Raw genomic sequence first — 12,324 nt, forward strand, 5'->3', positions numbered from 1 at the left:
ACTATAAGAATATGTAGACTATAAGAATATGTAGACTATAAGAATATGTAGACTATAAGAATATGTTGACTATAAGAATATGTAGACTATAAGAATATGTAGGCTATAAGAATATGTAGACTATAAGAATATGTAGACTATAAGAATATGTAGACTATAAGAATATGTAGACTATAAGAATATGTAGACTATAAGAATATGTAGACTATAAGAATATGTATATAAGAATATGTAGACTATAAGAATATGTAGACTATAAGAATATGTAGGCTATAAGAATATGTAGACTATAAGAATATGTAGACTATAAGAATATGTTGGCTATAAGAATATGTAGACTATAAGAATATGTAGACTATAAGAATATGTAGACTATAAGAATATGTAGACTATAAGAATATGTAGACTAAGAATATGTTGAAAGCTATCTGTATTGGGTGCAGATGACTGAACTTCTCACTTTTGTGTCTGTAGGTACACAGACAAGGAGGCATACAAAGGTATGTCAATTTGTATTGGCCGTTTCCAATGGGCTTCACTATAATAAAACTCACAAAACATAAATAATACATGTCAGTAAAGAAAGTTCATATACATTTATTATAAACAAATCTAGACAATCTGATTTGGGCCTCATTTAGTTAGTGTTGAACTATGTCACTATACACACACACAATGAAAAAATGCAAACATAATACACATTAAAAAAAAAATGAAAATTTTACTTTCGTATTTTTGAAAGCTGTAAAAAAAAAAAAAACATTTTATTGCAACATTGATCAAGTTAACAATTCCCAATAGGTTCAGTAGCCTACTCCAATAGGTTCAGTAGCCTACTCCAATAGGTTCAGTAGCCTACTCCAAAATCATAGATTTCAATCACTGGTACCCACCAACATTTGATTTCTGGACATCAATTCATTCACTTAGTTTCTGATTCCAATCAAAATGTAGAAATGTCTCATTCTTGGATATTTTGCATACTGTAATACTGTCAGAAATAAAATTATTAGTAGCATTATATAGCCAGTGCATGCCAATGTGGTAAAAATGTTTCTAACTTGATACATTATTGAACATGTTATGTTTTGGAAAAGTAGCTACTTGGAGCAGTAATAGATATTTTGTAAGTGTGACAGCAAATCTGGCTATAACAGGGTTCGGAAAACAAACATTAACACACTCCTTAAAGACGTAGCTTAACAATCCATTATGGGTCTCTTCTTATCAGTAAACTAGACCAGACTCAAAACATAAAACAGTGATGAGTCATTATCTCTCCCGGAGAGGAGAGGAGGAGGAAGTAGATGAGGGGTCCAAGATAATTGGCCGAAAAAACTGAAGGGGAGGAATGAACGGGAAGAACAGGAAAACAGTATTAAATACTTTCAACTATCACAACATGATCAATGATGCTCTTCTGATTAATCCACAATGAACATGAATCAGAGTCTAAAGGTTGGATAGTCTCACGATGTTATCCTACCAAGTCTTGTTTATCAAATTGGCTGCTGGAGGAATCCTGGAACCCGAGGCTATAGATAAATGCCTATAGGACTAATACAGTTACGGGCCAAATGTATTGGCACCATTGCACTTTTCTTAAATCATTTAAATTGAAGAAAAATAATTCCCTCCCTACAATTAAACATGGGGGGGGGGCTTTGCTGCCTCTGCTACTGGGGGCTTTCAATGTATGCAAGACATCATGAACTCAGCAGATTGATGTTCGACCCAGTGTCCATTGAAGGTGATGGTTCTTGTGTTTTTTTGTTGTTGTTGTCTTGCTACATCAAAAAGCACCCTGAAATGGTTCAAGATGAGATGCTGGACTGTTCTGGAGTGGCCTACGAAGAGTACAGATCCCAATCCCATCCATAACCTACAGTGAGAGCTGAAAACAGCAGTTGGTGGAGGGTACCCCTCACACATTGAATAATTAGAATGGTTTGCTGCTGATGAGGGGCCAAATTGCCAGTAGAAAGGTGCAGTAAGCTCATTGATGGCTACAAGAAGAGTTTATCTGCCGATATTTCTGTCTATGCCATGTCCTAATTTTCTAAATAAAAATGGTAAACTTTAGTTTACAAAAAGAAAATTGTTCTGCAATGTTGAAAATCCAATAACTAAGTGTGGGGACAAAAGGCTTTTTGAATTTTAACTTATTTTAGAAGAAATATGGAATGACTTCAGAAAAGTGCAAGGGTGACAATATATTTGGCCGCAACTGTATGTAAACTAAAGGATGATACCCAACTCACAGTGTAGTCCTGGAGATGCAGGGCTGCTGCTACAGGGTTTCCACAGCGGGTCTGCAGGGGCCAGGATGACGAGGGAGGTAGGGCTGGGGAGGAGGAGGAGGTGTAGGTGGCCACCTCCTCATCCAGACGTAGCTCCTTCAGAGGAGGGAGGCGCCGGCGGAGCAAGGCTGTAGCAGAACTCAGAGCACCGCTCTTTGGGAACATAATACTACCTGAAACAATACACGGTTATCGATCAATTAAACAGATTCATTTATAAAGCCCTTTCTGCAACAATACACGGTTATCGATCAATTAAACAGATTCATTTATAAAGCCCTTTCTGCAACAATACACGGTTATCGATCAATTAAACAGATTCATTTATAAAGCCCTTTCTGCAACAATACACGGTTATCGATCAATTAAACAGATTCATTTATAAAGCCCTTTCTGAAACAATACACGGTTATCGATCAATTAAACAGATTCATTTATAAAGCCCTTTCTGCAACAATACACGGTTATCGATCAATTAAACAGATTCATTTATAAAGCCCTTTCTGCAACAATACACGGTTATCGATCAATTAAACAGATTCATTTATAAAGCCCTTTCTGCAACAATACACGGTTATCGATCAATTAAACAGATTCATTTATAAAGCCCTTTCTGCAACAATACACGGTTATCGATCAATTAAACAGATTCATTTATAAAGCCCTTTCTGCAACAATACACGGTTATCGATCAATTAAACAGATTCATTTATAAAGCCCTTTCTGAAACAATACACGGTTATCGATCAATTAAACAGATTCATTTATAAAGCCCTTTCTGCAACAATACACGGTTATCGATCAATTAAACAGATTCATTTATAAAGCCCTTTCTGCAACAATACACGGTTATCGATCAATTAAACAGATTCATTTATAAAGCCCTTTCTGAAACAATACACGGTTATCGATCAATTAAACAGATTCATTTATAAAGCCCTTTCTGAAACAATACACGGTTATCGATCAATTAAACAGATTCATTTATAAAGCCCTTTCTGCAACAATACACGGTTATCGATCAATTAAACAGATTCATTTATAAAGCCCTTTCTGAAACAATACACGGTTATCGATCAATTAAACAGATTCATTTATAAAGCCCTTTCTGAAACAATACACGGTTATCGATCAATTAAACAGATTCATTTATAAAGCCCTTTCTGCAACAATACACGGTTATCGATCAATTAAACAGATTCATTTATAAAGCCCTTTCTGCAACAATACACGGTTATCGATCAATTAAACAGATTCATTTATAAAGCCCTTTCTGCAACAATACACGGTTATCGATCAATTAAACAGATTCATTTATAAAGCCCTTTCTGAAACAATACACGGTTATCGATCAATTAAACAGATTCATTTATAAAGCCCTTTCTGCAACATCAGTTGTCGAAAACTGCTTTACAGTAACCCAGACTAGACTCCAAAGAGCAAGTAGAAGCACAATCAGCTAGTAAATACACTGACTTTGAGTCCTACCTCTGGGCTGGCGCAGGGGGACAAAAGCTGAGAGGTTGGTCAACCTGGTCAGATCTGTGGCTGCAGCTGTGACTTCCGGGATTTCTGGTGCAGAGGCTCTGTCTAACTTTGGATGCAGAGGGAGGAGGTGCATCGCCTCCTGTCCTCCTGCAGCACAATGCTCCATGGGCCCACCTCGCTCCAGAAATCCGGCCACAGGGCTCTCCTGTTCATGTGCTGGAGCTGGTCTGTGCAGCTTCTTGCCAGTTGAGAAGAAAATGACTGATTCTCTGTGTGCGGCTTGGAAGAAAGTCTGGAGTCGTCCTCCTGTGTTACTTTGCTTCTCCTCCTTCGCCAGCTGTTGGTCTGCTCGTGTCTCAGCAGGGTCTTGATCCAACACCACACAGTCTGTCTGTTCTTCCTCCTCAGTCTCCTTAAACAATGTCTGGACAACCTCCTGCCACACATAGACATGTTAGTCATTTATCAGACACCTAATCAGAGCGACTTACAAACAATGCATTCAACTAAAGTATGTAAATCCATCAATCGTGGCAAGTAAATGCCACCTGTTAGCCCCCCCCCCCCCCCCTGCATGTCTCCAGATCTCCGCTGTGGCCCTGGAGGCCCCAGAGTCTGGGAGAGCCTGCGTAGGGGGTCCAATGGGCAGACAGGAGCCTCCTCTGAAAGAAGATGGCTCAGTGAGTTAGAGCATCCATGGTGCTGGCAATAGCAGGGATGTGAATTTAAGTATGCTCCCTCTAATTCTCTCCCTCCCCTCCCGGAGGATCTGAGCCTCAGGACTACCTGGCCTGATGACTCCTGACTGTCCCCAGTCCACCTGGTTGTGCTGCTGCTCCAGTTTCAACTGTTCTGCCTGAGGCTATGGAACCTCGACCTGTTCACCAGATGTGCTACCTTGGTCTAAAACAGCAGTTCGGGGACCTCTCTTGATCTCTCTACAGCACCTGCTGTCTTGACCTCTGAATGCTCCGCTATGAAAAACCAACTGACATTTACTCCTGAGGTGCTGACCGGTTGCACCCTCTTCAACCACTGTGATTATTATTTGATCCTGCTGGTCATCCATGAACGTTTGAACATCTTGAAGAACAAGCTAGCCTCCACCCGGCCACCCCTCATAGCCTAGTTCCTCTGTGTTCCAGCCTTTCTATGGTGTTTTTCCAAGCCACCGCGCTTCTACATCTGCAATGCCTGCTATTTGGAGTTTTAGGCTGGGTTTCTGAATAAGCACTTCGTGACATCTGTTGATGTATTTATAAAGCCCGTTTTACATTTGATTGATTGGGCAACAAATACTGAATGTTATCACTTTAGTGTTCACAGTTTAACCATGGACATAAGAGTCAGGGGTGTACTGTAACATACTGACCATGGACATGGGCTGATGCCTTGTGTCAGGGACCCGCTGGGGTGTCCACTTTAAGGCTGGGGTCAGGCTGATTGATGTCACTGAGGAGAGGGACAGATAGACATAAGGCAGACCAAAGAGGAGAGGGACAAACAGGAGAATATCTGGTTGAGATGTGGCAATAGAAAAGGAGGCATATGACCAACGTACCCATAGGTTCTCCAGGAGCTTCAGTGTGCCACTTTGTGATGGGTACTCGCTGTGCCTGGAAAGGTAAAGTACCACAGTGAATCTTGTGTTACTCACCCGTAGAGGGTGGCTGCTTGTTTCATACAGCACTAAGGTGACATAACAAGTAGGCACATGAGAAAGTAGGATGGTAATCATTTTTACAAGGTGTAATATGAAGAAAAATGCTCTGGTATATTTCCTGGTTTCTAAAATTCTAATAGTTTGCCTAAATTTCAGTTTGTGACAAAACAAGTTGTTCTTTTGTAAAAAAAAACATTTTTAAAACATTGTACCATCTAAACCGCTGTGAAATATATTTCCCATAAGCATTTTCAGCTGTCAGGGTTCATGCACTCACTCATAGATGGAATTTCATGACTTCTCAATTACTTCTAACCAAATGTCCATGACCAACAATGAAACCTTTATGTACAGTATGTATAAAGTGAGAATAATGTGGTACCAACACTGGGAGGCTGCTCTCATGAACCAGCTCCCGTCTTTCAGCAAGGCACTTAAAAATCCCACAAAGTAGAATAGCTGTTAGGCAACTGTATATAACACGTGGTCAACCCTCAGGTCTGGAAAGCTATTGGGTGTGCAGGCTTTTGATCAAGCCCTGCTCAAACAGGTCAGAGACAGTTTATCAAGAGCGGTTGAGCAGCTCATTTCTAAAATATGGTTAGTTAGAGAGGTACTGGAGGATGGTTGACCACCCTCGATGTAAAACATTACAACATTACAAACAAATACGCTTCGCCTTTAAATAATTCACTCATGTAATATATTAAAATATCAAATGACTATGGAAGGCTGCAAATATTCTAATTCAATTGAAGCAATCCCTCACATTTTCTTCAGTCATATTTAGCTAAACTATCTCAGAAGTGTTCACTTTGCTGGCTGACTGGAATATATTGAGTTACAATGCCCCATATATTGGATGCACAAACCACCTGGAAGTCTCTAAAAAAAAAACACGTTTTGAATCAACATAATAAAAAAAAAAACAGGCTACATCTATAAATCTCATTTGACGATTCACAAATTATTATTTAGATTCACATGATTCGATTCAACGCGATTGAAGGGTTAGGGTTGACTCTAACCCTAACATACATTTAATTTCCCTGACTTCATGGATTTTATAATTTTTCCAAAACTTTTCCAGGCCTTGAAAACACCATTATAAAAATTCCATAACTTTTCCAGGACCATTCAAAACCCTGTTGTTTGAAGCTGGTGTACAAAACCAAAAGCAAAAGACGCAAAAACTAAATGTATAATGTTGTTTTCGCCCTGGTGGGAGCAGCTTTATATGTGTTTTTGTTACTAATAAATCAAATCGATCAAACGGTGACTGACAGTGTAGATGGAGGTGCCCCTGCCAGATGGACAGACAGAGGTGCGCTGGGGTGTGGCTTCCAGGGGTGTCCCAGCCTTCACCTCTTCTTTCTGCAGGATGCTGCCGAGGGCTGCAGCATCTGGGAAGAACTGAACACGCCGTACTGGACCTGGAACACATACAAGGTTACAGACTTAATAGTTTGACAGTGTTTTTTCTTCTTTGCCGTTTGAAGCTATAAAAGCTTCTTTAAAAATTCATTTTTTTTGCATTATGATTAATGAAGCAGTACTGATCTATTTCTGGGATTTCTAAGCTTTGTTTCTTAAATGTATTCTTTTTTTTATTTTAAACTTACCCAAAGATAGGATGTGTCCACTAGTACTACCACTGACCTGCAGAGGCTGCTGACTTCTTGTGACTCTTCATGACAGACACTCTTTGGGGCTGGAGAGAGTAGCTGACCCCTTCATCCTGCAGGATGCTGTTGAGGGATGAAGGCTCAGGGGAGAACTGAACAGACCTTACGGGACCTATAAACAATACATGCACATACAAGGTAACAGACTTGCTAGCCGATCCCAGCTTCCATAGATTGAGCCGGAGTAGGGGTTTGAATAGGCTGGCTAATCAAACAGGTGCTACATATAACATTTCCACCCTCTAATAGCCCTAAACGTTTACACTATATCAGTAGCACATAGACCATTTATTTGCAGCATTAGGAAAGTTACACAAATCCATCTGGGATGTGTTCAGTAGTACTACCACGGACCTGCAGAAGCTGCTGTCGTCTGGTGACTCTTCATGACAGATACCCTCTCCAGCTCCAGAGGGGAGCCGACCCCTTCAGTTTGCAGGATGTTGCCCAGGGCCGGAGACAACTTTACATTCCTGACAGGACCTAATTCAACAGAAGAACATAAAGTATACTAAACAGCAAATTGTATTTTTTTATAAGATGCTACAGTACATTAAACAGGTCCACCTGTAAAAATGTACATAACATGAAGGAATGCAAATTCACAAGAGGAAAAATAAATAAATAAATAAATACACTGACCAGCAGAGGGCACTGTCCTCAGACCATTCTTCATGATGGACACTCTCTGGGGCTGCAAAGAAAATAATACCTCTAGTTAGTTAATAGGCAAACTGATGGACACAAACTCAGACAGTTCATCAGTACCAATTGTACAGGCAACCTCAAACATTGCTATGGCATTAATACAGATCGTAGTGCGAACGGCCTAGTACATCACTTCCGGTCATCCATGACCTCTATACCAAGTGGTGTCAGAGGAAGGCCCTGAAAATTGTCAAAGACTTCAGCCACCCTAGTCAGACTCTTCTCTCTGCTACCACACGGCAAGCGGTACCAGAGCGCCAAGTCTAGGTCCAAGAGGTTTCTAAACAGCTTCTACCCCCAAGCCATAAGACTCCTGAACATCTAGTCAAATGGCTACCCAGACTATTCACATTGCCCCCCTCCCCTCTCCACACCACTCTCTGTCATCTATGCATAGTCACTTTAATTCTACCTATATGTACATACTGGCTAAATAACCAGCACCCCCCTGTATATATTGTTATTTTTTACTTATATCTCATATTCTTATCTGTATTTTTGAAACTGCACTGTCAGTTAGGAGCTCGTAAGTAAGCATTTCACTGTAAGGTCAAGACAACCTGTTGTATTCGATGCATGTGATTAATGCAATTCGATTTGATTTGAAAACAAACAAATACCAACGCACTACAACCGACCCAAAATCCCTGTACCTCATTCCACAAGGACAACTCACCATGTTGTTATAGGCTTGTGTAGAGGGACGGCTGGACATAAAAACCCTGGCTGCACCGATTCCCTCATTCTGGAGGATACTACATAGGGCAGAGGGGTCAGAGTGGAAGGCAGCCTCCACACTCCCTGGAACACACACAGTACAATGGAGCACATCTTCAATTTTAAAAAGAAACGTGTGAAATGAAGCGATTGGGGAGAGAGACTATAGTAGGCTACTATGCCTAATATTACCAGAGAAAGAAGCAGAGGATGTTTGAGTCCTTTACTGGTACCCCACCATTGGTAATAAAAATCCCTTCTCACCAGTGCTACTACTTGGTAACTGCCCAGGCATGGAAGGATCTTTCATGCTGAGCATGTCAAAATGGCCACCACAGGCTTCCGTACTGAGGGCAGTGGGCTGGGCTGAGGCAGTGGAGGCACTACTAAATGAGAAAGCACTGGACGAAAGACCTGAGCCGAGAGCAAATGAACTGGGAGGTCTGGAAAGTTGTCCCAATCCAGGTACGTGCAATAGAGTTTCTGAAGAAGACTGTTTGGGATGTTGAGACAAAGACATGGAGGTGGCAGCACTGGGAGCCTGGGTCTGATGAGGCTTCCCCAACTCTCTATTTTGCTGTGACAAGATCCCGCCAGGCCCTGAGCCTGCTTTTCTAGCTGCCAAGTGTAGTGCAATTGTTGGGAGTTGAGCAGCAAGCGCTATTGTTGACTTTGATTGGGCCTTGTTATGAGTTGCTGGGATGCTACTGGGCAGTTGGGCAGTGGTTGTTGTGGGTCTTGTTTTTAGTTGAGCAGCAAGCGCTATTGTTGACTTTGATTGGGCCTTGTTATGAGTTGCTGGGATGCTACTGGGCAGTTGGGCAGTGGTTGTTGTGGGTCTTGTTTTTAGATGAGCAGCAAGCGCTATTGTTGACTTTGATTGGGCCTTGTTATGATTGGCTGGGATGCTACTGGGCAGTTGGGTAGTGGTTATTGTGGGTCTTGTTTTTAGATGGGCAGCATTGCTAAAAGTACTTTTAGGTTGGGTTGGTTGAGCACCAGCCCTTGCAGTAGCAGCCAGCGGTCCCCTCTGGTTCTGTACCCCCTTTCGGTTGGCCTTGAGATTAGAGAAGTTGAAAGGCACAGGCTTGGTGCTTGGTTTCATCCTCTTGGCTTTACCCTAAAGGAAAACAAAGACACACATAAACTAATTATTATTTAGCACTGACAAGTAGTGCTTTGGAGACGCATATTCAGGGCAGGTTTCCCAGACCGAGATGAATCCTAACCCTGGACTAAGAAGCACTGTTTAATAGCCAGTGAGTCTGCTTTTTAGTACAGGAATGGGCTTAATATGGGTCCTGGAAACCAGTCCTTAGTGATGCAGGTGATTGAAGAAAAGATGCTCCTTACCGCTAGAGAGTTGTCCTCCCATCTCTTGTGTGACCGCGTGAAGTCAGAGGGAGTCTTAAGGGGCAGGGACTTGGCCAGCACTGGGAGCCTGCTGATGCCCAGCGGTCTTATCGTGAGTTTAGGACCGTCGTCTGAGGCTGCTGCTGGGTCCTTGTTCTCAGGCCCCGGTTTGGAAGGATGGCCATGGGGTACAGAGGGGTGTTTGGAAGGATGGGGTACAGAGAGGTGTTTGGAAGGACGGGGTACAGATGGGTGTTTAGAGCCTGGCTTTGTGTCTGCTGTCATTCTGTTGAGACTGGAGGGGGACAGTCAATGTAGAGAGTGTAGACATATGTTTCAGGCAGTGTATCCACAGTGTTGTTTTTAAATGCAGGTTCAGCTATAGACAGCGGCCATGAATCATTAGCGAGATGCAACCACCAAAATAAAGCACAATAGACTAATTGTGTTCATACTCTGCAGGCCTACCTTGAATGGTCGTTCAGGACTGTGTTCTGACATTGCTGACGCAGTACTGGAGAGGAATCCATGTTGGCTCAGTCAGGGGTTCAACAATGTTCTGTAAATAACAAACCTGAACCAAATGTTTGTAAACATAATTCAGCATGCTGGCTAACACAGTTGGCAAGAGCGCATAGATAGCTATGCCTTTTAGGGACAACAACAACATTGACGCAGTGCTCAATTGCTTTGCTGTAGTTGGTTAACTTCATTTCACTTGAATACATCAAAGAACACATTGCAATCTTCTAGCTAATTCCTTAAAAAACACCACAAAACGTTGAACAATTTAACCGGTACTGCTAGCTTGCTAACGTTACTTGATTCATGATATGACAATATATCAAATCTTACTTTACTCACATGCAAACTTCAAAATAGTTAAATGTTTGCTTGCTTCCAAAAATTTATTCTGTAAATTTCGAAGAAAATATTAAGAATATCCCAGACTTTTCACCCCCAAACAAACCTCAAAACTTCCTGGACATGCGTCAGTTTGTACAAAGCACCTATTTTCATTGGTTAATCAACAAACACCAAAATCCAATCGCTGTGAATGTTTATTCTGCGGCCATATTTCCTTTGACCAATCAACAACAAGCGTGTAAAAACAACTCCATGGAAACGACGCATGAATCTTCACCAGGTGATCTATTGCAGAACCGTTCCATAGGCACAAAAAGCTTATTTTTCTAAATGTTTGTGTTTACATCCCTGTTAATGAGCATTTCTCCTTAGCCAAGATAATATATCAAGCTGACAGGTGTGGTATATCAATAAGCTGATTAAACAGCATGATCATTACACAGGTGCACCTTGTGCTGGGGACAATAAAAGGCCACTTTAAAATGTGCAGTTTTGTCACACAACACAATGCCACAGATGTCTCAAGTTTTGAGGGAACGTGCAATATGCACATTGACTGCAGGAATGTCCACCAAAGCTGTTGCCAGAGAATTGAATGGTCATTGCTCTACCATACGTTGTTTTAGAGAATATGGCAATACGTCCAACCGGCCTCACAACCGCAGACCGTGCACGTATCAGCACGCCAGCCCAGGACCTCCACATCCTGCGGGATCATCGGACAGGGAAGGGGGTGCTGTAATAGAGCCTTTTTGTGGGGGAAAACTCAGTCTGTTTGGCTAGGCCATGCTCCACAGTGGGTGGGCCTGGCTCCACAGTGGGTGGGCCTGACTCCACAGTGGGAGGGCCTGGCTCCACAGTGGGTGGGCCTGGCTCCACAGTGGGTGGGCCTTGTTCCACAGTGGGTGGGCCTTGCTCCACAGTGGGTGGGCCTGGCTCCCAAGTGGATGGGCCTATGCCTTCCCAGGTCCACCCATGGCAACACCCCTGCCCAGTCATGTGAAATCCATAGATTAGTGCCTAATTGATTTATTTCAATTTATTTATTTCCTTATATGAACTGTAACATAAGTAAAATCTTTGAAATTATTGCATGTTGCGTTTATATTTCTGTTCAGTAAATAAAGTAGTCAAAAGTTTTTAGTATTTGGTCCCATATTCCTATAATGTAATGACTCTACAAACTTGTTGGATGCACTTGCAGTTCGTTTAGGTTGTGTTTATTTTTTTGTGCCAAATAGAAATTGATGTTAAATAATATATTGTGTCATGTTGAGGTACATTTTATTCTAAATAAGAATATATGTTTTTAAACACTTCGACATTAATGTGGATGCTACCATGATTACGAATAATCTTGAATTGATCGGGAATAATGATGTGTGAGAAAGTTACAGAGGGCCAAAGATCATAACCCCAAGACATGCTAACCGTTCACCATTACCGTTAGCATGTCTTAGCATGTCTTTAATGCCTACCTCTGAAATTTAAAAATAAATTGTTAAACAACATTTCTTTCTCTGAGCAATTGTATTAGTATAAA

General features: G+C 41.5%; 1 protein-coding gene across 7 annotated transcripts; it reads right to left on the reverse strand.

The window, feature by feature from the left end:
- Positions 1 to 581: 581 nt before the first annotated feature.
- Positions 582 to 11,140, reverse strand: LOC110532740 (endochitinase A). 7 transcript variants are annotated; one of them, XM_036988812.1, is made up of 15 exons: positions 10,779 to 11,140; positions 10,383 to 10,488; positions 10,129 to 10,209; positions 9,915 to 10,095; positions 8,826 to 9,681; positions 8,521 to 8,645; positions 7,779 to 7,830; positions 7,491 to 7,619; positions 7,111 to 7,248; positions 6,736 to 6,884; positions 5,350 to 5,404; positions 5,161 to 5,240; positions 3,789 to 4,224; positions 2,262 to 2,473; positions 582 to 1,338 (listed from the first exon to the last, which is right to left on the reverse strand). In XM_036988812.1, exons 2-15 carry the CDS (start codon positions 10,442 to 10,444, stop codon positions 1,273 to 1,275), a joined length of 2,622 nt encoding a protein of 873 aa, XP_036844707.1. In that variant the 5' UTR covers positions 10,445 to 10,488; positions 10,779 to 11,140; the 3' UTR covers positions 582 to 1,272. The 7 variants fall into 7 exon arrangements, with proteins under 7 accessions (XP_036844707.1, XP_036844706.1, XP_036844705.1 ...); XM_036988811.1 differs by having other exon boundaries at positions 9,915 to 10,209; positions 10,383 to 10,473; positions 10,885 to 11,140; XM_036988810.1 differs by having other exon boundaries at positions 9,915 to 10,209; positions 10,383 to 10,473.
- Between the last annotated feature and the right edge of the window lie 1,184 nt (positions 11,141 to 12,324).

The sequence above is a fragment of the Oncorhynchus mykiss genome, chromosome 9 (genome assembly GCF_013265735.2).
Source record: "Oncorhynchus mykiss isolate Arlee chromosome 9, USDA_OmykA_1.1, whole genome shotgun sequence".
Lineage (NCBI taxonomy): Eukaryota > Metazoa > Chordata > Actinopteri > Salmoniformes > Salmonidae > Oncorhynchus > Oncorhynchus mykiss.